A 24,679-nucleotide genomic window follows, 5' to 3' on the forward strand; every position below is an offset into this window, starting at 1 on the left:
TTTTTCTCTCCATGCTATCGATGAGGTCAGTACGAGGATATTATCTTAATTATGCTTTGTTTGGAGATTTTTCATGTTCAACCTATTTTCAATCAATTAATATTTTCAAAAGCTATTTTCAGATCTAATATGTTTAGTCGCGGCAGTCTGCGTGGCACAACTAAATCACAGCTGTCGTGACACGTTGACACATGTATTGGTGTGACAAGGCTACCAAGTTAGCATCACAAATTTGACCTCACGCTACTCCATTTGGCGCGGCAGCAAAGGGGTGCCCAGCCAAATCTCGTTTTCAGTTAACTTTTCTATTCATTATTATGATTTGATCTCACAAAACTTAACATATTGTATAAAGTGTAAACAATATATTTGTTGTAAGAAGTATGAACAATATATTTTGTATTATAAAGTGTAACCAACTGATTTTAGTGAACGAGCACAAGTTGTTGATCTGCGGTTCATGCTTGATTATCTTCTTCCTCTTGTCTCGATCCAAAACGTTCGTCCCCTGCTAGTTTGTAACACACTGCTGACCTTCATCTCAGCAGGTACTAGGAAGGTAGCTCTCCACCTTTGTCAATTATTATTCGTGAATCGATAATGATACCACAAGAACATATGTCCGTAACTCCCGTTGGGAAGTGCTCCCGCAAAAAAAAAAATCCCAGTCCACTCGTTCTCTCCCACGGCGTAACTCCCGTTGGGAAGTGCTCCCGCAAAAAAAAAAATCCCAGTCCACTCGTTCTCTCCCACGGCACCTTTATCCATGGCCGGTCGCTGCGCCTGCCACTGGCCCCTTGTTCCTGTCCTCCGCCCGGCCAGAGCTCTCCGCCGACCCCTTCTCCCCCCCCCCCCCCGGGCCAGGGCTCGCTCGACCAGAGCGCGGCGGCAGCCTACGCCATCACTGGCCTATCCCCGCCTTCCCCTTCCGTCTGCCTGCGACGACGGCAGCCTGCGTCTCGGCCAAAGCTCGTCAGCGGCCTGTCCCCGCCACCCCCTCCGCCCACCTCCAGAAGTGGCCACAACGACGCTTCCCTCCTCCCTCCCATCCCCGCTTGCAAGGGTGAAAAACGCATGTTGCAAGCCTATGTTTCAGTGTTTCAGATGTTTTATAGGTATATTGCAAATGTTTTATAATGATGCTGCAAAAATAGATCGGGATGTTGCATATGTTGCAATAGTTGTACACGTATGTTGCAAGCTTCTGCTCACAATGTTTCATCTGTTTTTCTGATGTATGTTACAAGTGTGCTGTAACACCCCAGGTGTTTGACACCAGTTAAGCAATGGGTTTGAGCTAAAACATGGTATATTAAGTGATGATGAAGATGTCAAGGTCAAACCTATAGAAACGAGCCCCAACCTAAACTTGGAGATTGCACCTTTGCTCGCCTATAGACCCCTTTTCAAGATATATGCTTGGGTGGTGTTATTGGAATATCTTCGTATGTCTCACATCAATAACCACCTATATTGATCCATGGAAAAGTTTCGTGAAGTTTGGAATCAAGAAGTCACATGAAATGACGAGTTATGTCGTTGCTTGAATTATTTATAAAGTAAAGGGAATTCTCGATCATCAACCAAACCTTGCAACCTTGCCCAAATGACTCTAGATTAACTCTACAATAAAAGTCATGAAAGGTTCATGTTGAGCAAATGCCAAAAAAATGCCACAATGGGTCACAACGGATAATTTAAGCTTTATCGTGGTCCTTCTTTGATCAAAGTAGAACTATAGCTTCTGCACCTGTTATGAAGTTGGGCCTTTAATAAAAGTTGAAGTTTGAGTGGAGTAGAACAAACTTTGTTTTTGGACCCAGAGCCAGATCAACTTGGAACTAAGTCAAATCGAGGCTCGAACTTTGAGTTGACAGCTGTTTTCAGTACTTAGAAAATTTTCTAAGTCTGGAATCCATTGTCATCGCTGTTGGCATTCCGCGTTCTCCAAATTTTGCTAAGAAACTTCAGTTGATCCAAATGTAAAAGTTGGAGCTTACATGATGGGGAAGAACATACAAGAAGATGGCACCAGTTGCATTTCATTTCGACCATCAATTTTGGATGTTTGCTTGTCCCTGTCAAATCACTGACACTATCAAGTTTAGTACTAATTATCTGCTAATCCACCAGCCTAATGGCCGAGCACCCTTAATCAAGTTTGTAGAGCATCAGAAGATGAAGAATTTTGCTTCAAGGCCCATAGCCCAGTTCGGAGCAGAGCTGGCCCAAAAATGGACTCCAAGGCGGGCACAGTGACGCTCACCACGTGTTCGACGAATGGGCGCCGTGGCAGCCATGCAGCAGAGCGCGCGTTTCATTGCCGCCGCGCGTCCGACCTCCGTGCCACGCGCTGCCTCACGCCCTGCTGCTCCAAGACCGAGCGCCCGGGTGTCTCCCTGCCTCCCTCCCTCGCTCTCGCCCTCCCTGGCGCATTTCCTCTGCGCGCTTGCTCGCTCTGTTGCCGCGCGGCTGCTCGCCATGGCCATGGCCGCCATTGCCAACTCCCAACCACCGCCTTGCCCCTCTGCTGCGCCATGCCTTGCTGCTCACTCCACCCGCCGCTCCCTTCACCTTTCCCACCTCACGCGAAGCCTCCTGGCCGTCGGTGTTGCATGCTCAGATCGTCGCCGCCGCTGCAGCCGCCGCCCGCGCGTGGCCAAGCCACCGTGGGCCACCTCGGGCCGAGCCGAGGCCTCCGGCGTGTGCGCGCAGGCCCAGGCACCCTCCCCGCCACTTCACCGCCGCCGCCGACGACCATGGCCACCGGAGCCACGAGCCGGCCGGCCACTCCCTGCTGTCGTCCTGAGGAAGAAGAAGATGGACCACGCACGTGAATAGAGTGTCTTCCAGGGGGTTAAGTGATGAAGTGGTGACTCTGATGAATAGTGCAGTAAAGGATCTGTTCGTGCGGGTTTTATTTGTGGAAACTACAGGGACCCTTATGCAAGTTTACATTCCTTTTCTTTTGCTTTTTACAGATTTGAATGATGAACTTTGAATATTCGTATTAATTAGTAGAAAAATCATAAAATAGAAAATGAGGACTTTTTGGAATCCTTGTGAAATTCTCTATGTACTAGATCAATAATATTACCTGCTTTAGTTTAAAGGTTTAGCTGTAAAAATAGATTTAAGCAGTTAGGTTCTCAATGCTAGTCATGTCTTGTTCTTTTTATAACTGCAGTTATTTTACTCAAATAAATGTGAAATTTTTATGGAGTGTTACTGATGTGATTAGTGATGTCTGGTAAAAATTTCAGTATTTTAGGCTTGATAGTTTAAGATCTATAAAAATAACAAATTGCCTGTATTGCCTTACCCTTATTCTGAATAGGCCTGCAAGATTAAATTAATTGGCCTAGTTAGGTTATGAATCATGACTTTGTGATAATACATGAGTTGTAGTACTTTTATTAAGCTTTTCAAAAAGCTAAATATCATGATTTTTGGTTAAGTAGATCTTGAGTTATACTTGCTTAAATATCAGTGGTTGTTTCTGCCCAAACTCTGACAGGGTTACCTTGTTGGTATTGTGGGGCCTTCTTAATAGTAGAATTTGCTTTAGGTGTTTACAACAAAGTTGTTTAGAATTTGATAAGTTTTCTAAAAAGTCTAGAACCACATTTATTGGATATGTATAACTCCATTTATAGCTGTTTAAAGTGGCATGTCAGTTTCTGTCTATGTTTTGGACAGAGATGCAATTATTGGATTAATTGACCCTTCTAACTGTAGAATCATCTTAAGATGATAATAAGAAAGTTGTAGATAACTCACCTAACTAGCTTGTGTTAAATTTTATGGCATGTGGCCAAGTAGTTTGTGAGTTATGACTGTTCTAAGTTGGTCTTCAGAAAATTGTAGCTTTCTGGAATTGCTGGACCAGCTTTGAGAAATGTGCCTGTTTAACCTGGTTAACTTTGGAATCATGCTGATAGGTTTAAATATGAATTGTAGACAATTTCATAATATTTCCATAATGTCTTCTTGCAAGTCATTTGGATTTGTGTAACTCTAGTTATAGCTAAATTTTGTAGCTACTGTTTACATGTCCAGAAATTGGCAGATTCTAATTATAGTGTTTGCTTGTATATTGTTAAGGGTGACTTATGCCTTGAATGATGACTGAGTTAGAGCACTTGAGATCTTGGGAAACTTGTGTCATGATTGGTGTTGTCGTCTTCTTTGCCATCTTAGCATGATAGATTATGTGATGTTTAAGTTAAGCATCGCAAAGTACTTAAGTGTGTTAGTGTAAACTATGCTTGTCTTGCTTGCTATTTTGTGATGTGTCTCATGGTACTATTCTTCATAATTATGCACTTGCATATTGCATCTCATCTAGGTGCGCTAGATGAACCACGTGAAGAATATGATGTTGGAGCCAAACCCGAAGACGGTGTATGGAGGATCTATCCCGAAGATGGAAGGACTAAGCAAGTGCTAGGATCTGAGATGTCACCAGGATGGTGCAAGCTAACTGAACTGACTTGTGTCGGATCCCAGGCAAGCCCCGGAGCATTATAAGTCTCCTAATTTATAAAAGCAATTCTCTTTATATATGAGTTATATATTGTTGCATTAAGTTGTAGGAGTTGATTGAAACCGTTGATGCATTTATTACTATCCTTGCCTACCTTATTATCTTTTTACCCTGTTAGGTCAGGATCGAATAACTGCTTAGCCTTGCTTAGACCGGTAGCGATCGGTGATATCCAGTCACCTACATTATAGGTGGTTACTGGAAGAATTTAGCTATGGAAAGAATGATATCCTGGAATTAACCATGTGTGATGGATAATTGAAGACCGGACGGAAAAAGTTGGAGGCAACCAGACAGGGTTCTGGGGTGCTGTTAGTTTCTGTCTGTGTCGATTAAGGACCGATCGTTGTTGGCCCTCGAGTCATGTTGAACGTATGCCTTACATTTAGCTGGCCGGATAAAGTACCTTCCGACCGCGAAGCTGGGAGATTTTTCGGGCCGAGTAGATTGCCCGCAATGCACTGTGCCGGAGCAGGTGTGGTAGGACACGGGGGCGGGATGATAAGGCCAAAGTGCAGTCGGTCGGCCCCCGGGTACATGTGGTTCCTGGCAAACTCGAGATACCTGGAAAGTTGACTCGGTGATCAATATCTCACTTTAGCGGGTGAGTGAGGTTTGTGTAAGGAATAAATCACCAGCTGGTTAGGAATCGATTCGAATCGCCATCGCTCCTGGATAGTGAGCACTTGACTCGAGTTACTGCATCGTAGTAATTATTATGGAACAATGATGGTTTTTGGATGGTATGAGATATGCTAAATCTAAATTGGTAACTGGATGTTATTGGTTAATCAAGTGATTGCTATAGTACATGTGCTTACCTAGATGGATAGGCCATAATAAAGATGATGCAAAGTACTTAAAATAGTTTCTTCATGATAGCTTATGCTTTTCGCAAACAAGTCAGCTAGCCCACTAAAGAAAGCCATGCATAATCCTTGGTGTCACTTTATTTCTGGTTTACGACGGGTAAGTCTGGCTGAGTACATTCGAGTACTCAGGGTTTATCCCACCTTGTTGCAGGTGATGTTCTCGACCTGTTGATGGTGGTGGCTAACCACCGGTGGGCTCGGTGATTCTATACTTACTCCTCATCTATATGCTTTTATCGGATGATGTCACTATGCTAGCAATATATTTGGAACTTATATTAATGTAATCATTTGAAAGCTATGTTGTTTTCACTAAGCGGTTTTGAAACCCAAACTTGTACTATTATTTGTTAACCCCTTTGTAATATTATTTCCGCTGCAACCCGATGTATGTGATGTGTATTTGCTTAATCACGCGATCTTGGTTGTGATGTTGATTTACCGAGGTCTTTCGGGACACTCGGCGGACTACCGGGTTTATATGAGTGAAAGTATGGGTGTGTCAACGTGTTAGCGGGGACAACCGTACTTGATCTTGTATAAATTGGGCGGTTCTGTCACATGTGTTTATTTTGATGTTACATATATTTCACACATGTGTTGCAGGTGTTTTATCTGGATGTTGCCTATGTTTTACAATGGTTTTGAGCTGTTTTTGCAAATGCTTCATATGCATGTTCTAAGTGTTCCATCTGTTTTGAGACGAATGTTGCAAGTGCTACATTTGGATGTTTAAAAAGTAGATCAGGTGTTGCATCTTGTTTCCTCCTCGCCTCGATGTCTCCATCTTCTCTCGGTGCTGGCTAGGCATCCAAGCCAGAGGCGCAGGCGAGCGCCGCCCCTTCCCTTCTACTCGATGCCAGTGGTGCGTCGTGGTATGGCGGCGCGGCGGGGATAGGTCGCCGCGAGTGCACGCGTGGGGGTTCCGTTACGTGGGGGAGGGATATGTGCGCTCGTTTCTTCTGTTATATGCGTTGAGATCGAACGGCTCATATTCTTGGAATCGGATGGCCCCAAGCTACGTCCGAGTGCTACTCATCCCATGAATGAATCGAATTGGATATGTGTTATAATTATGCGTTAAGAAGGTGGCCTGGAGTGAGCTTGGGCAAAGGGTTGTGCTTGAAGTCTAAATTATATTGATCATACCATAATATTACTAAGGTGGTGTTTAAATCTAGGGGCGAAAATTTAGGGGCGTCACATCGGATGTCAATTTGGGGGTCACGTGGAAGTGTTCGGACAGTAATAATAAAACAAATTATAGAAGTCCTCATGAATTCACAAGACGAATTTATTAAGCCTAATTAATCCGGCATTAGCACATATTTACTGTAGCACTATACTGTCAAATCATAGACAAATTAGGCTTAAAAATCATCTCGCAAAGTAATCGCAATCTACGCATTTAGTTATTTTTTAGTTTATATTTAATACTTCATCCATGTATCAAACATACGATATGATAGGAACTAAATTTTAGAAAAAGGCCTAAACCTATTCGGAAAGAAATGCATGATTGTTGCTTCTTGCCAGCGCAATTCACGATTTCATCTTATGCACTTGCTAGATTCTTGCGTCTCGCCCGTGTCGTCTAACGTCAAGGGTTGATCCGATCCGAGCCGTCCATCTGCCACCCGTACAGTTGGGCCCAGTCCACTGGATCCGAAACCGATAGAAAAAATATGAAAACAAAACATAGCTGCAAAAGCAACTCCCGGAATCAAACCGCACCACGTCGTCAGTCACGCTCACACAAACACGACAAGCGGAGGAAAAGAGGGCGGAGCACCAAAGCAAAGCAGCAGTTGCGGTTGCGGCGGCGGCGGCGGCGGCAGTGGCAGTGGCGATGGCGATGACTGCGAAGCGAGCCCCAAGCGGCGATGAGATGCGCGGCTCTAGTCACCGCGCGCGCGCCCGCCGCGTCGAGGAAGGAGAGACGGACCATCCTTCCGCTGCAGAGCTCCGAGCCAGCCTCTCCACCAGGGATCAGGTGCGTGCGTGCGTGCGGTGTGCGCCTGCGCGCGCGCTTGTTTTGCAATGTCGCCTCCTACCTTTGCGTGAATATAAGGACTCGCTCGAGCGATTAAGGTCTCGTAGCGTTTGCTTTGGTACGGCAGTGCTTATGCGTGTTAGGGTATCGTGGGCTGCAGGAGATTGAAGAAATGCGGAGGCGGCTGCGGGAGTTGGAGAAACTCGTGTTTGAGATACCACCCGCCCCATCGCATGGTAATTCGTTTTGCTAATAAACACACACCATCTCTGTTTGCCTTGTTTTGGTGTAAGTTGACCGCTGAAGTAAACTGCGGGTACCGGGATTTTATTTATTTATTTACTTTGCCAGACAGCATGCTGATTTAACCATTTTAGTGGTCTGTGACTGAATTTGTGGTGTGGTTTGTTTGCCAGAGCATGTAGTTCGTTCTGGTGCTATGTAGTTGGCTTCAGTTTACTGCCTATAAGTGACCTGTTTGGATCCACCCAACTAAAGTTTAGCTAGCTAAAATTTTAAAAACTAAACTTTAGCCAGCTAAAATTTCTTCCAGCTAAACTTTAGCTGGCGTGTTTGGATCCTCCGGCTAATAGACTAAGGCCCTCTTTGGTTACTGCAGTCCCTCCTAAAATTCCTGTCATATCAAATGTTTGGACACATGCATGGAATATTAAATATAGACTAATTACGAAACTAATTGCACAACTTGCGACTAATTTACGAGACGAATCTTTTAAGCCTAATTAGTCCATGATTTGACAACTCGGTGCTACAGTAAACATGTGCTAATGACAGATTAATTAGGCTTAAAAAATCGTCTCGCAAATTAGCCTCCATCTATGTAATTGGTTTTGTAATTAATCTATATTTAATGCTCCTTATTAGTATCTAAACATTTGATGTGATATGAATTTTAGAAGCGACTAAAGAACCAAACACCCCCTAAGCTAAACTTTAGCTGAGTTTAGCTGGGTTGAAATAGCTAAACCCAGCTAAACTTTAGCTGATCATTTAGCTGGACTGTTTGGATCCCCAGTAGCTAAATTTAGCCAGCTAAAGTTTAGTTGTTGGATCCAAACAAGCCTGTTTGAGGAGATGTGTTATGTGGTTGCAGTAAGAGCGGTGGATGATGCATTTCGGCATTCTCATGTGTTGTGTGGATTGACGAACATTATGTCTGTTTGCCTCATTTGTTATGTTGGTCAGTGGTAGTATTTTGTACTGAAATACATAATGGTTGATATATTGTGATCAAAGCATGACTAGTATTGTTACAATTCAGCATGTAAGCTTGGTTACTTATCGAATGCTTGTGCTGCAGCTAAGCATTACTTTGAGTGGCTGTCATAAGTGATCAGCCAGACTGTCGGCGATGCTTTTTGCAGCCACATTCTGGCATTGAACATCTCAAGTGTATTACAATGTTGGTCATGTGGTCAATTATTGCATTTCTCATGTGTTGTGTGATTGACAAAAATTATGTCTGTTTGCCTCCATCATTTGTTATGTTGGTCAGTGGTAGTATTTTGTACTGAAATTGAACAGATTTTGACGAAGACATAATGGTCTTGTGATCAAAGCACGACTAGTATAGTTACAATTCAGAAGGTACGCTTGCTTGGTTACTTATTGAATGCTTGTGCTGCAGCTAAGCATTACTTTGAATGACTGTCATAAGTGATCAGCCAGACTGTCGGAGATGCTTTTTGCAACCACATTCTGGCATTAAACATCTCAAGTGTATTACAATGTTGTTCATGTGGTCAATTATTGCATTTCTAGATAGAGTAATCGGAGACATCAGGCCTAAGCTGCATTTTGATGTTTGCATAGTGTTACTTGAGTGTCTCCTAGGATTCAATTATGAGCCCTGTACTACTAGGAAATATGTGCAAGCTCAGAACTGCTAGGAAAGAGAGTCCCACCTTAATCCATTACGTCTCTTGCAGCCAAACTTTTTTATTTGATACATAATTCAGTGCAAACTCTCATGAGGTTACACTGAAAAAATAAAAATACCATTTGGCGGAGGTGGTTTGATCATTGCGCAAGAGGTGAGTGCGCCATAAGTGCTGCTCAGCATGCTTGGAGGAGACAACTGATGGATGGTTCTTTGTTCTGGAAGACTGCTTCATTCTGGATCTTCCAAAGTTGCCTGCAGCATAGAAGGACAAGGCATGCGGCATGTTTTAGCAGCATGCATTGGGTATCTGGTTCCTGCTAACAGCATTTAAGTAAACACTGAAAAAGATTACTGTGATGTATTTTGTCCCTTAGCTACAGTTTATTGTTGTGATAGTGGACATTTCCATCAGATGAACTATATATGGTTTTTCTCTCATGTGGGCATGGGCGCCCTAAGCTACAAGTTTTCTTTTCTGATAATACAAGTATTTATGCATACAACTATTCTTGCATAGGGCACCACAATGATGCTAATGCTATATGCCTATATTCCATAGAAGGAACATTTTGTACACATAGAGACAATGTGACTAAAGCAGTAAAGCTTATGCTCAGCTTAATTACTTGCAGACATCTTTTTCACCTCATTGGTACTTCTACAGTTCTACTTCTGAAAATTTATAGGCAGTGACGACAAACTTTCAGATGATCTTGTTTAGAAAGTGAGTTCTGCAAATATTCTGAAAATAGTATTGTGTATAAAGTATATGCCACATACCATACCTCTGCTTATATATCTACTTAATTTGTAAGTCCATCTATACTTTATACAATCATGGGTACTGATTACATAGCTTTGTTGCTGTGCTTGTAGTATCTTTTTCTTGTTACAGGCTTCATAATTTCTGATTGCGAGTACGGTGTAGTAATTTCATTTTTCTCAGCCCCACTGCTTCAATGGAATACTGCTCCCATTTTCCCACTAAGCTATATAGCTGTTTACCACTCTTTTTATTTGTTTGTATTCACAGAAGAAGAATCTGAAACAGCTGTGGCCGCAACAACAGTTGACAAGGCAGAGGTGGATGTTCGCTCCATCTATGTTGGGAATGTGAGTTTTCTTCTCTTGTACCTCTTGTCCTAGTGCTATTCAAGCATGTCCTAAACACCTGACAAATGTCCTGCAGCTCTTGAGCAATGATTATGTCACTAAAATGAACTCCAGTTGTTGTTGAACTTTTATGCCTGCGGCCTGCCTATGTTCTTTAGTTACTGTAACTGTTTCTTCCTGTGGCTGGGGTTTGTGGCATCTTATATGTTTTGAAAAAAAATATATACTTGTCCCTTAAAAATGCATTAAAATTGGCAACATGTAGTTCTTAGTTTGCTACGATTGTGAGTAAGATGTAAACCATGTGCCACCTTGCTTCAGGTTGACTATGCTTGCTTGCCGGAGGAAGTTCAGCAGCATTTTCAGTTTTGTGGAACTATCAACAGGGTGACAGTCTTGACAGACAGCTTTGGTCAACCCAAAGGGTTTGCTTATGTGGAGTTTGATGAAGTTGAGGCTGTCCAGAATGCTCTCCTTTTGAATGAAACAGAACTTCATGGTCGTCCTTTGAAGGTCCAAAGGACTTGGTTTCAACTTTCTAACATTTATTTTGTCATTTTTTGTCTAATCTTCATTCTGAATGTAGGTTTGTCCAAAAAGAACCAACATTCCAGGAATGAAGCAATCTAGGGGAAGGCACTCAGTTTATCCTTTCTATCCATCTTATGGGTAAGGAGTTTTTCTTCATGAAGATACATTACACGTGGATGTGGAAAGATGGTAAACATGGAAGTGCTATTTTGACTAGTTGCAATCAACACATTATCACTTTTTGAGGCACTTGAGCTTCTCCACCATTGAATCTGGGTCAAATGACTAGGACTGACATTTGTGGAATCTCAAACTTAACCACCGCACCCCCCCCCCCCCCCCCCCTCCAAAAAAAAGAGAGTAATAATAATAAAATCTCCCTACCTCTCACCTTTCAGAGCTAACATTTACCAAACAACGTATCCATTTTTGTGTGAAAACATGCCTTATGAGTCATCCTGGGGAATACATGACTGAAAAGTTCGAAGAAGTTGACCTGAATCCGGGGGAAAGCATGACTAAAATGTTTTTAGTGAAATTGACCTGGGAAAGCAAGCCTTATTATTTATGAAATGTGGATGGTTTCCTGATTCATCAGAATGTTATTTCTAGTGTTTGTTTTATTTACTCTGCAGGAAGGTACCAAGATTCAGGAGGTTCCTGGGGTACAGCTACAGCCCTTACTACTAATCCTACTGGGTTGATGTGATTCACTGAGCCACTCAGTTTTGTAAAGCTAGCAAATGTCCCCAACATATGGTGGTACAGAACTATAGTTCCAGTATTGTGCATCCTGAATAGGCAGGCCCGGAAGACTCAGCTCTTGCATAGTTTTTTCGTTTCGTAACTCCCCTTGAAGACCGATCTGCAATAACATGTTGACAACCTTCTACCTTAGAAAATGTTTTTTTTTTCTTGAGTTTTACCGCAGTTATCTGAAATCAACCAGATTGACAGATGTCCAAAAAATGTACTTTTTGATCAGAAAGTTGCAATGGAGTCTATTTTCTGAAATCCAATGCACGTGATGTATGCCTTTTCGTTGTAAGTTAGGTACCCTTTTGAACGTTGAAATTTTTTCTGTTTTCTGTGTTTTTCGTCTCCTGTGTTCCAAATGGGCTCTTAATCCAAATGTTCTATTGTTCTATATCGACGTCTGTGTTGCACTACGTACTTAGCGAGAGTTAAATGGGTGCAAATTTGCTCTCTTTTTTTCACCTTCAGGATTTGAAAGGTTCTGTCCAATACACGTGTGCTTAGATATTTCATATTTCCAGGGTTCCTACGTCGAATAATTCTGAGCTTCTTACCTTCTGGGATTTTCAAACTGAAGTGCGATTTCGGATTTCATATACCTGAATGCTGCTCTACATCAGCAATAAGCTTTCTGATTGAGTTTGTCTATACCAGCGCTGTCCGAGCATTTTTTTTTTCTTCACCGTCTTCTTCTTCTTCTTGACGCGCCACCTGCCTCGCCGTGGCACGGTAGGGTCTCGCTGGCCGTGACCGTGGCCGTGGCCGTGGCCGTGGAGCTCTCTGGCAAGACCCTATCCGTGCCCATGGCAGCCTCCTCCTTCCCCTCCCCCCTCCTCTTTGCGCCCATGGCGGCCTCCTCCTTCCCCTCCCCCCTCCTCTTCCTGTCGCTGTCGTGGCCCCCTCGCCACGACCTGGCCTGGTCGCCTCTTTCGTTGCCGGAACTCTAACGCCGCCCTCCCGCTGTCCCCACTGCCTAACCAGCCTGCCTCCCCCAAGCCCCTTCAAAGCCCGCTGGATCCTGCCTCCCCCAAGCCCCTTCAAAGCCCCTCCCCCAAGCCCCTTCAAAGCCCGCTGGAGTTGGCGAAGAAGAGGGAGAAGAGGCCTGGATGGAGAAAAATGAGAGAGGAATCTGAGTGTTGAAAGAGAAACACTGAGTGTTGTTCAGAATTACCGTTTTGATATGCGGTTTGCCATCGCTTATTGTAATCGTAATGCTTCTGTTCCTACGGCTGTGTTTCGCTTGTGACAGATCTGAGGCATTTCCTTAGCGATATGGAAGGGCATTCATGCAACACAGTCTCAACTAGGTGCACGCTTCAAAGCCTGACTGACTGACTGCAACTTGTAGTCCCGTTAGTGCTGCATCTTAGGGTGTGTTTAGTTGGGGAGGTGAAAATTTTTTGGTGTCACATCGGATGTGTCGAAAGAATGTCGGGAGAGGTTTTTGGATACTAATAAAAAAACAAATTACAGAACCCATCAGGAAACTGCGAGATGAATCTAATAATACTAATTAATCGGTCATTAGCACATGCGGGTTACTGTAGCACTTAAGGCTTTTCATAGACTAATTAGGCTTAAAAGATTCGTCTCGCGATTTTGCCGAGAACTGTGCAATTAGTTTTTTTTCGTCTACATTTAGTACTCCATGCATGTGTCCAAACATGCTCTTTTACTGTAGGAGGCAAATAAAAAAAAAATTGGGAACTAAACACGCCCTAAGGGTCTAAACATTCCTGACTGACTGCAACATATAGTCCTGTCTGGCTGTATAATCTAGTACTGCAGTTTGCTCACAAAACAGGGCGAACCTCAGTGAAATATAGAGATTCCATATGCTTGCTCACCGAATATCTCGAATGCAGCAAGAGTCTAGCAAGCAAACTCAACAACAAAATTGACAACGAGCAGATGCCATTTGAACAAGCTGCAGTGTTTTAACATAACAGCAGCAGAGCAGCTCATCATAAGTTCTCATAATTCATAACACAAGTAATTCACTGAATACAACTGAGACTTCCTAATTTCTAATTAAAACCTCGTCCTCCCCAGCTTACCATATCCCTACACCTACATCCTTTGCCCCAAACCCCCTTGTTCGGTTCAATTCACCATCCATACACAATAAGATTAAATTGCTACTAACATCGAAGTCAACAACTACTAGCATGAACAACAGTTAACACAGAGCGAGCAAGCATGCACACAAGGTTCACAGAGCAGAACTAGAGCAGCCGGCGGGGCTACATCGATCGATCAGTCCTCTTCCATTGCGGCAGAGGGAGGGGAGACTCTGGCCTTCTTGTTCTGCTGCTGCTTACCGAGGAAGGCCTCAAGGAAGAGCTGCTGGGCGTCGAGCATTGTCTGGGTGCGCTTCATCTCCGACTCCATCCTTTCCTTCTCCATCTGCAGTGAGAGCTCCAGCCTGCGCTCCTCCATACGCAGGAACCCCTCCCCGACCGCCCGCAGTGCGGCAGCTACCTCCGCCATGGCCTCTGACTCGGCGTCGTCCTCGCCGCCGCCGCCCCTCTCCAACTTCACAGCTGCCACGGCGGCGGGCTTCGTGCGGGAGGCCTTGGGGATGGTGAAGCGCAGCCCGCTCCCGGCCCCGCCGTTGGAGATGAGCCCGTGCAGGCTCCTGCTCCGCACAGCCTCCTCGGATGAGGAAGGGGAGGACACGGGGGAAGGAGGGGACGCCGCCGGGGCGGGGCCCTTTGTCTTGATCTTGACGATGGCGTTGGGGCTCGGGTCCGGCACGCCGCCACCGGCGAGGTCGTGGAGGAGCGGGAAGAATGGCCACTTGGGCCCCTTGGACCGCCCCGCGGAGCGCGACCGCTCAGCGCGGTATCGCTTCCGAAGCTTCTCGATCTTGTGGCGGCACTGCACGCCGGACTTGTGCGTGGCGGTGGGGAACCGCCCGCAGCGAGCGGTGACGGTGTTGGCCACGGCGTCCCAGTCCGCGGCCCGCAGGTTGCCCTTCCGCACCGCCTCCCACCTGTGGCGGTAGGCCTCGATGAGCGCGAGGGTCTCCTCGTGCGTCCAGCACGGCGGCGGCAGCCTCCGGCCGGAGCCCCCGCCCCCGAGCCCTATGCCTCCCCCCGAGGAGGCCGCGGCCGCGGCCGCAGCAGCCGCCGCGGCGACGGGAGCGGCCAGAGGGGGCAGGTCGGGAGATGAGACGGCGTCGTCCCTGGCCGCGTCGGAGGACGAGGAAGACATGGCCGGTCAGCTGTGGCGGTGGCGGCGGCGGCTAGGGTTTGGTGGTGGTGGTGGAGATGCGGAACGGAGGCGGAGGTGGGGAACCGGTCATAAAAGGAGGAGGAGGCGGGGCGGTGCGGTGGTGGGCCGCGCCCCCGCGGTGAAATGACCGGCTGGGGAGGGCATCGCCCACCGCTGCGGCCGCGTGGGCGGGCGGAGCGGTGCGGTGGTTTTGCTTGCGGGGTTTGTCGCAGAGTCGCGTACTCGCGGCGCGCGGCGGATGGATGAGGGCTGACCGGCTGAGGGCATCAGGCCGTGAGGGAAGGGGGCGCGATGGAACGGCACGAGGCCACGGGAGTACGGCGCGGCGCCGCATCGTGCGGAGCCCGTGCCGTGGTGGGCGTGGGCGCGGGAGCCCGCCTCCGCTGCTCCGCAGCCGCGCGGCGTGGCCGTGTGCCGTGTTGGATCGGGATGGGTGGTTTGGGTGGGTGGCGACTGGCGGCCGCACTGCCTTTTTCCCTCGGTTCCGCGCGGCATCGGCCTGATTTTTTTTTTTCCCTTTCCGATTCCGAAATCCAGCCAGGGACGCTGTTCAGTTCGCGTGAGTGCATGACGGTGACGGAGTAGGCGACCCGGCCACGCGCCTACGACGATCGATCAGCATCAGGGAACCCGCGGGCCGCAGCAATACAGTAAGTCAGTAAGGGCATGTTTAGGTCCTCCAGAAGTACCTGGCTTTTGAGAACGGGGTGGAATCCAAAACATGCTAGTTTTATCAGTTTTATGGTCAGTTTTTGTCAGAATCTTAAAACCAGGAAACTGTTGATATCTAATTTTTCTTGGTTTTGCCAGATTCTTAGAAACCAGAAAGCCGTTAATACTCATCTTTTGTCAGTTTCTTTGACCCAAAGAGCAATAAATGAAGTCAGATTCTTAAAAAAACTAGGATCAAACACCCCTACTAGTTTTTTCTTAGAATTCAACTGGTTTTTAAGAATCCAAAACCGATCCAAATAGGGCCTAAGCAATCACTCATTTATAGTGTTCATGTAATAGATAACAGAAGGTAAAATTTAAATTCTCAATTCTCCTGAATAAAATATCCCCGTTATCTGAAGTAGAGCAAGTGGTATGTTGGGGACTTGGGGGGGGGGGGGGGGGGGTGGAGTTACACCCTTTCGGCACCCCTCACTCCACCTTCCACCATCCAGACATTCAGTTGGTTTCGTTCCTTGTTCGGGCCAAGAACCCCAAAGGACCAAGGAGTGGAATGGTGAAGGAGCTAGGGGTTCAGAGGCGAGGAACAATAAATAAGCAGCTTGTGGGCATAAGTGATAACCTGTATTTCACTGTTCCTCACCTTAAAGACTCTCTTTTCGTCGCTTCTAATCTCGGGTACGCCTTTCGCCGCGAGCGCCAGTCAATTGTGGGCGTGTTTCTAGATTTTGTCGTGGCGAAACCAGAAGGCGGCAAAGGAAGGCGAAATGGCGGAAGGAAGCCAGGAGTCGAAGACGTCGATTCATAGGTGGCGAAGTGAGAGTTAACTAAGGGGACCAGCCACGAGCAGAAGACGGCGGCAACTAGGGAAGGTCACTACTTCAGGACCGGATCATCCCCGCATGGCGAGAGTATGACAGGAATCTAGAGCGGGTGTGATGGTATTTTAGTCCAGTAAAAGCCTACAAACATGTATAAATAAATATAAATATAAAAGCCCCGAGTGGGCATGTTAAGGGGATGATGAATAATGAAATTGACATTCTAGTGATTCACTACGACATCTTCTTTGGCTCTTCACTTCGTTGTGTCCACTTTGCAGGCTTGCGACCATTGTGCAACAACCCGGTGTTAGAAGGCTAAGGCCTAGAACAACATGGTATGTTGCCAATTTTTTCATTAACCAATTGTATTTTATAATAGACTACATTACAAATATATTTTAAATGAAGATATGAGAAGCAAAGCCGAACCAAACAACCATTGGCTACGTTTTTTTTTTCACCACATTCATGTGTTTCATCAATTATGTTGTAAAATTAAGCATAGAGTTGAAATATTATCGAAATTTATGTATTTATGAGCTCGTTAAGTTAACTATCAATATTAAACTGGTGTGGACGGTATTTTGACTTAGTGCAGGTGCTCTCTCTCTCTCTCTCTCTCTCTCTCTATATATATATATATATATATATATATATATATATATATATATATATATATATATATATATATATACACACACACACACAAAGTGGTCCTAGGCATAAAATTGACTAGTTGCGTCAATGATCCATGTACATTAACTGACAACTAAACTCTAGGATTTGAGATCATTTTGCAAAATAGTTTCTCTGTCCCTAAATAACCGTTGTTTTTTATTTTTATGCCGTAAGTTTGATTAGATTTATAGAAAATGTGTGCAACATTTATAACTCCAAACAAATTTATTATAAAAATAAATTCAACGATCTATCTAATGATATTAATTTTATATCATAAATATTATTATTTTTTATATATTTAATAAAAATTGTTTCTCAGAAAGTAAAAACAACAATTATTTAGAGAGGGAGTATATATTTGGAAACAAAATACTCGCAATAAACTGTTGGAGGCCACTTCTCAAGCCTTTTCTTCTGCCTCAACCGACGTGCGCTCTCTCTGGTGCGGCAAGGTGCCCAGGTCTTCGTCACTTTCTTCGCCGGCGGCAAACCGCCAACAGGTATGCGCACCCTTTCTCTTCCGTTCTTGCTGTGCGAAACCGGGCACCGGAACCCTAACTTAAGCTATTTGGCTATATATTTATTCGGATCTGATCTAATTACAAATCCTTTTGGAAGAATTATCGGCTTTCCTGGGTCTGCCCCTGGTTCAACTGATCGAACCCACATGGCCGACGTCGAGTCCAACCCTGGCGCCGGGGGGAAGCCGCCGCCGTACAAGGACCCTGACAATGGGAATCAGCGGTTCCTACTCGAGTTGGAGTTCGTGCAGTGCCTCGCCAACCCTACCTACATCCACTGTACTGTACTGTCCTCCGTTCTCTTGTTTCATCTCAACTCGTTAGGATTAGCTAATCTGATGTTGTACGCATCTATGGAACTAATAAATGTTAAATGAGGATGTGTTGCTGCATCGGTTGGTGACTGCTAGTAACTAGCAATCCATTGCAACCGACAGAAAAATTCCGTAGTAGTGTGTTTTTCTCAGTAAGTTCCTGCTTGAGAATGGAGGGGTGATTGCTTAGGAATTTTTAGCACTAGTTCCCCCTATTCAAACTGGCCCTATCTGCGTGGGCCTCATGAGCGATTTCCTATCAATAGGGTATGATTGCTAAGCTGAGGCTGTGATATTGTTAGTAGTATTGCTTGAATTTCATCATTTTTGCGCGCCTCATTGCTCCTTGTTTTTTCCTTAGACTTTCTTGTGCAATGCGTATTTGTTTGTACTACATGGAAGATTTGAATGCTCTTTTTTTTCCCTAATAGATCTAGCACAGAATAGATATTTCGAGGATGAGGCATTTATCGGGTACCTCAAGTACCTAAAATACTGGCAGCAGTCGGAGTATATCAAATACATAATGTGAGTGAGACCATATTCAGTAGTTTTGTCTGCAACTGAGAAAATTGCTTGCTCATTGTTTTTGCTGATGATGCAGGTATCCACACTGCCTTTTCTTTCTTGAGCTCCTCCAAAATGCCAATTTCCGAAATGCCATGGCACATCCAACAAGCAAGGTGATATTTTGTCCTAAATTCAGACATTCACACTTGAGCACCAGTTTTTAGCTTTTGTTTACCGTCTTGCAGCGTCATCCCTCCTTTCAAAACCTAGCTGAAGTTGCTCTGTGGAGCCATATTATTTTGACTTGCTTGCTAGAAACTATGAAAAAAACAGAAAGTCGCACAAACTTGATATTAGTGCTTGTGTAGAATATGGTTGATATATTTATTTGTGTAGGAACTGTTGAAGGAAAGAGCTTTTGCATGGTTTATAAATGTTCATAATTTTACTTTTTGCCATATTATTTTAATTAATTAAGACTACTTGTATGAAATTAACACCTACCAACTCAATGTTTGACAGGAGCTTGCTCATAGGCAGCAATATTTCTTCTGGAAAAACTACAGGAATAACAGACTGAAGCACATCCTACCACGCCCTCCTCCTGAACCAACTCCTGCACCTGCACCTTCACAAGCACCTGCTACATTGCCCTTATCAGCATCAGTGCCGACACCTGTAGCTCCACCTGTTCCTGCACCAACATCGTCTATGCCACCTGTGGTAGCAGGTGGTGCATCTGCAATGTCTCCTATGCAATTTGTGGGAACTCCAGGCACTAATATGCCGAAGAATGACATGAGAAATGCTATGGGCAACAGAAAGAGGAAGTATGCACCTCCCTTGCAATCATTCAACAATTTGTTTTATGAAGTTATTTGTCCTTGCACTGTTTTCTTTCCTTGCTATTTTGTCTGTGCTATGAAATCATTGGTGAACTATTATTTTCAAAGGACACGATCCAATTATGGCCACTCTTCCAATATAGATTATGAAGATCCTCGTCTCCACTGCAGTTACTCTTCTTCATTGAAGACAGTGGTGAACAGTTTTACTTTTTCTTCTCTGATCTTTGGCCCATTGTTTGAGTAAATTTATCTGAAATTTTGTCAACAATGATATTGATTCAAGCAATATAAATTTTACTTCAGCTTTGTTAAAGACTGTAGTCAATTGAAATGTGGACTTCATGTAACTGCAAGTGACTGCATATTTCCTTTTGCTGCCCTCAGAGCTTAGCCAGGGCTCGGGGTAGTGTGATATGAATGTTCCATAAAACTACCATTTGACTGATGATATGTGTACATCATCGCAGGATGGGTTAGTTGAACATCTTGCGTAACTCATCAATGGACAATTCTGGATTCAAGCGCAGTTGCTGCCTCTGGAGCCTTATTATTTCCTTTTGCTTAAGTGTTGGTTATTTGGCCTTGTAGTTGAGGGTTGCTGAGTTTTTAGAATGGAAGCTTCTGACTAAGAGAGAAGTAAGAACAAATACTGCGTGTTGTAAGAGCTTGCAGATGTCACTTTATATGTCAACATTTTCCTGAATGATCATACCATTTACCTTAATGTTTCGTAATAAACATGCACTGTTAAACTATTATATATGGCCGTTGGTCCCAGATCCGAGGCTGACATTTTGGCAATATTCTAGTCATGCAAAACCATCGTACATTTTTCTGCATTTTTTACTACCTCAATCCCTAAAAGAATACAATTTTAGCACAATATCACGTTGTAGTATCTTAAGTTCGACCAATTATAAATAAAAAATATCAAATTTATGATACTAAATAAATACTATCAGATTAATTACAAAATGTATTTTTATAATAAATTAATTTAAAAACATAACTATAAATATTATTCACTACAAATTTAATCAAACATAAACCACTTTTCATGACATGCAACCTATAGTCACATTCTTTTTAGGACGGAGGTAGTATACAAAAGTAACTTCAAAGAATTTCAACTTAAAACAGAGCTAAGTAACCTATATTTGTTATGGTTTTGTGATTTAACAGCATGAATATACTGGAGACAGATGCAAGCATCGAATTAGATCTCTTACACAAATAAACTGCAGCGCTAACAAAAACAGGCACTAGTAAACAAGTACAATTTCCGATTCCATGAAAGGGAAAAATCTATAAAACCAATCGTTTGTCAAAACAAAGCAGACCCCGAAGTCTGGGTACTGGGATACAGTATGATCTACCAGATCTCTGCCCGGAAGCATACAAAGCAGAAAACTTGCTGACTTGTACAATGATCCCCCAGGAATGGATACAAGGTGCCATCAAGCATTCAAGCCTAAGGACGAACACTACTAGTACCGGTAACTCGACCCATAGCCACCAAGACCTGAAGACGGGTATCTACTAACATCATCGATGCTAGAATAAGATGGCTGTGATGACGAAGGATAGGTGGAGCTGCCATATTGTGAGTAGCTGGACCTATACAGTGAATCTAATCCTGCTCCCACATAACTGCTTCTGACAGGTTCTCGGTGTGCAGCCAACGAGTCCTGGATAAGGAGATGGTGTCAAAATGTTTACAGTAGTGGAAATCGAAACCTGCAAAGAAGAATGACGTGCTATTACCTGGATGAGCTGCTGTGCAGCTTGTACCTGTGAAGATGTCCCCTTTATTTCAACAGTAATATCATCAGGACTACCCAAACTCTCCTGAATTGTAACAACAGCCCCACTGTTAGCTCGTATGTACGCAATATTTGCTCCTTTAACTCCTATAATGTCTTCAGCATAGGTAAGTGGGATTTGCATGGTTTGGGTTATCTGCATATGATAAGTTCTTGTCAGCAAGATAGCAACACTTCAAGGTCAAAAAGAGAAGCTCTGCTTCCAAGTAGGAATTATTAAGTAACTTGTAAAAGGATCAATGTATGGAATGCACAATAACCAGGCAATAAAGAATTCAATTGTGCTTATTCCACTAAATGTCTTATGAAAAAGGAATGAAAATTCATACAAAGCCAGAGATAACTCAGACCTGCGTAAGTAGCGGGCCAGCACCATGTATTCCAGAGGGTCGTAGTGTTGACAAGGCTGGATCCCGCCCATAAAGTGATACGCCTGAGCGATGAATGTTATGATCTACCAAAGATTCTCGTTCAAGATACAAAGGATCCCTCTTCACTGGGAGAATATATTCATCTACCACTGAAGGTGGTTGATTCACTTGTGCAGAACCAATTGAAGGATGTGACATATCACTCCATCCATCACCATTGCGATCTTGGCTCACTGTAGTATTCTGGGAAAAAAAGGTAAAAACGGTGAATCAAAAATGATATAAAGGGTAAAAGGGTGCACTAGTGAAGTTTAGCGTGAGTTGGAAATGCATCCTTACAGTTTTTTCAAATAATGGAAGTACACTATGGTCAACCAAAAACTTCCGAAGATGGTTAGAAACTGCTTGCAGTGCTTTTAGAACTTTCTCTGTATCGCCCTGTATCTCAACTATCCTTTCATCGTCAGTTACATAGAATGGTCGCTCCCGTTCATCTGCAGATATTTATAACCCAAAAACCATTATTAAGGAGAACTTCAAATTTACAACTTTTCTAATGCCATAATGATATGTGTGGGATGCTAATTTTATAACTTATCAAAGGGTTTTTACCTTCTATAACCAAGAGTTCAATACAGCTAACCCAATCATGCAAGATTAAAAACATGCAGTTGAAATAAGGGTAGAGCTCCTAACCACATTAACAACAACACATAATAAAATCAGTTTTAAAAGTGGAAGTTCTCCTCTCACAAGAATGATAACATTTATTTATTAAGTCCAGTCAAATGTCTAGTACTCTAAAAACAATGGCACCCATTTTGCTAAAATGTAAGGAAGACAGCATCATTTTGCAAGTGTTATGCATCATAAAAGCTAAAGCTTGCCAGAAATTCAACATTTACATTGGAAGCAGGGAAAGAAGATAAGATATTAAGTCCAACACAAGACGATCAACTGCGCTACAATTTACAAAATTTACAAAATTAACTGTGTATCAAGTATCAACACACAATACATCAGTCCAGAGAAACACCTCACCTACTGATATTACCCGTATTGTAGCACCTGTGCTCTCCTGGATTGCTTTGATAGTGGCACCTTGCTTCCCAATTAGATTAATTGCCTGAGCTCCAGGAACCAACAATCGGGCAGCACATACACCAGGAGTAGCAGTGGCCTGAGTGCCCTCAGCAGCTCCATCTGTTATCCCAATGACACGCTTAAAAACTCTCATGAGAGCATCAATGGCTGGAGGTAGCTCCAAGCCTGGATCTTCTTTTCCAGAAACCAAAACCTGGAATATCCGACATCCATGATTCAGTGAAATTATCCAAAGAGAACATGAAACATGATATACTATATTAAGAATATCGCTGAACAAGACTAGCGAAAAAGAGCTATCCAATATCAAATTTAAATTCATTGAAGGGACAAACACAATGAAGATAGTTACCCTGCTTAATTGTGCCAAAAGAAAAGACAGCTACCATCGACCATTATAACCCAAATGGCCATATAGTAAATCTCTACATGTATCGCACAACATATATAAGCATAAAAGCATATTGAAGGCTCACATTAATACCCTCCTCTGTACATAACTGTCTGGTGTACTAGCATTAAACATTCTGGTATCTGAATAGATACACCTTTTTCGATATTTACAGTCATCACAACAAATACAGCACACACTAAATATCACAAGAAACAACATCGATGCGTAGTATGACCAGAATTTCCAACCATAAGAAGTTGATTTCCACTCCAGTCCTAGTGTCCTATCTATTTAGGATACTAACCAAATCAGCAAACACTTGCAGTACCGCAGAGAGTCAATTAGGCCACTCCACCGCTGAGATATTTGTGAACTCATGCACATCCCAACTTTCTTTTTCCCAAGAGCACAGCGACTGTATCTCACATTTAGGGCGGGTTTGGCTGGCGTCCTCACCGCGCCGCACCGCAACAGTGGCGACACCAGAAGTGATGCGCTCGATTCGCTCGCCAGACATTTTGGCAGGTTGTGGCGCAAAAATATACTACGGAGCTGTGGTCGCGCCGCGGCACGCCGCAAGTGCGGACGCGAACCAAACGCGCGCCAAAATTGCGGCGCGAAAGGTGCGGCGCAATGTGGACGCCAACCAAACGCGCCCTTATTGCCAGGTCATACAGGTAATACATAAATAATAATAACAATAACAATAAAAAATTAGCTCATAATACCAAGCAACCTCAATAATTCACAGTACAAAGCATCCTAATTTTGAATTTGTTAACATCCCTTCGCGTCAGAGAAGACATAAACCCATCATCAATCATCAGCAAAAGGTAGCGCTACTCACGATACGCTCGGTGGCGCCGACGGGGCCCTCGAGGATGCGGACCCTGGCCTTGGTCTCCTCGACGAGGCGCTTGATGAGCTCGCCCTTCCGTCCGATTATGCTTCCAACCTTGAGCACTGGCACCACCAGCCGGAACACGCTGTCCCCGGGCCACCCGGGCCACCTCTTCGCGGCAGCCGAGGCCTCCTCCATCGCGGCGGCGTCGGCCTCCTCGGCGACCGGCGGTGGCAACGAAGCCGGCGCCACGACCTCAGCTGCGGTGACGGCGGCGGCGGATGGTTCGGCCATGACGGTGGCGGTACGGTGGAGGGGGCTAGGGTTTGGGTCGCGGGGCGTGGGGCTGGGGTAGGCGTCGCGAGTCGCGAGCCTCGGCAAGTGGAGGGGACTGGACTACTGGAGAAGGGGAGCACGAGATCTGCCCCTGGGCGGGTGGGCTCGCGATTTGGTTTCTCACGGGCTCGACTCGTGCCCACGGTTAGATGGGCCGGTAGTTTAGAGGCAGAAAAAAAGTGCTCCTGACCTCCTATATTGACCTGTTGTTGTGGTCCCATTAACCTCCTTTTTCTAACTATAATCTCTGATATTTTAATTACTTCAACTATTGTAACCGGTTTTTTTCATCTTGATGATTTTCAAGGCAGTTTAATTTAACCTGGTGCCACGCTAGACGTCTGTCGGTGTTTCGAGTTGCCATCAACAAGTAAATTTCTAATATTGCGTGTGCTAAGAGGACACGAGGTTTATACTGGTTCGGGCAGAATGTTCCTACGTCCACTTCATTGCTGCCACTCGTATTACTAGCACTGAAAGTTCGTA

The 24,679-nt window shown here is 44.3% G+C and overlaps 4 protein-coding genes across 5 annotated transcripts; 2 read left to right on the forward strand and 2 right to left on the reverse strand.

The window, feature by feature from the left end:
- Positions 1-7,161: 7,161 nt before the first annotated feature.
- On the forward strand, positions 7,162-11,962 carry LOC136492774 (polyadenylate-binding protein 1-like). The gene is made up of 6 exons (XM_066488788.1): positions 7,162-7,411; positions 7,572-7,647; positions 10,348-10,427; positions 10,749-10,940; positions 11,014-11,096; positions 11,594-11,962. Exons 1-6 carry the CDS (start codon positions 7,268-7,270, stop codon positions 11,646-11,648), a joined length of 630 nt encoding a protein of 209 aa, XP_066344885.1. The 5' UTR covers positions 7,162-7,267; the 3' UTR covers positions 11,649-11,962.
- A 1,554-nt stretch (positions 11,963-13,516) lies between these two features.
- Positions 13,517-15,370, reverse strand: LOC136492780 (trihelix transcription factor ENAP1-like). The gene has a single exon (XM_066488799.1). It carries the CDS (start codon positions 14,928-14,930, stop codon positions 13,971-13,973), a length of 960 nt encoding a protein of 319 aa, XP_066344896.1. The 5' UTR covers positions 14,931-15,370; the 3' UTR covers positions 13,517-13,970.
- Positions 15,371-17,522: 2,152 nt separating this feature from the next.
- On the forward strand, positions 17,523-20,101 carry LOC136492789 (mediator of RNA polymerase II transcription subunit 31-like). 2 transcript variants are annotated; one of them, XM_066488812.1, is made up of 6 exons: positions 17,523-17,631; positions 17,750-17,931; positions 18,398-18,494; positions 18,571-18,649; positions 18,999-19,306; positions 19,792-20,101. In XM_066488812.1, the coding sequence occupies exons 2-6, from the start codon at positions 17,799-17,801 to the stop codon at positions 19,799-19,801; spliced, it is 627 nt and encodes a 208-aa protein (XP_066344909.1). In that variant the 5' UTR covers positions 17,523-17,631; positions 17,750-17,798; the 3' UTR covers positions 19,802-20,101. The 2 variants fall into 2 exon arrangements, with proteins under 2 accessions (XP_066344909.1, XP_066344914.1); XM_066488817.1 differs by lacking the exon at positions 17,750-17,931 and having other exon boundaries at positions 17,531-17,631.
- A 495-nt stretch (positions 20,102-20,596) lies between these two features.
- LOC136492804 (RNA-binding KH domain-containing protein PEPPER-like) lies at positions 20,597-24,308 on the reverse strand. Its single transcript, XM_066488823.1, has 6 exons — positions 23,864-24,308; positions 22,560-22,815; positions 21,858-22,012; positions 21,498-21,761; positions 21,089-21,283; positions 20,597-21,012 (listed from the first exon to the last, which is right to left on the reverse strand). Exons 1-6 carry the CDS (start codon positions 24,149-24,151, stop codon positions 20,812-20,814), a joined length of 1,359 nt encoding a protein of 452 aa, XP_066344920.1. The 5' UTR covers positions 24,152-24,308; the 3' UTR covers positions 20,597-20,811.
- Positions 24,309-24,679: the final 371 nt, after the last annotated feature.

This window comes from Miscanthus floridulus, chromosome 1 (genome assembly GCF_019320115.1).
Source record: "Miscanthus floridulus cultivar M001 chromosome 1, ASM1932011v1, whole genome shotgun sequence".
Classification (NCBI taxonomy): domain Eukaryota; kingdom Viridiplantae; phylum Streptophyta; class Magnoliopsida; order Poales; family Poaceae; genus Miscanthus; species Miscanthus floridulus.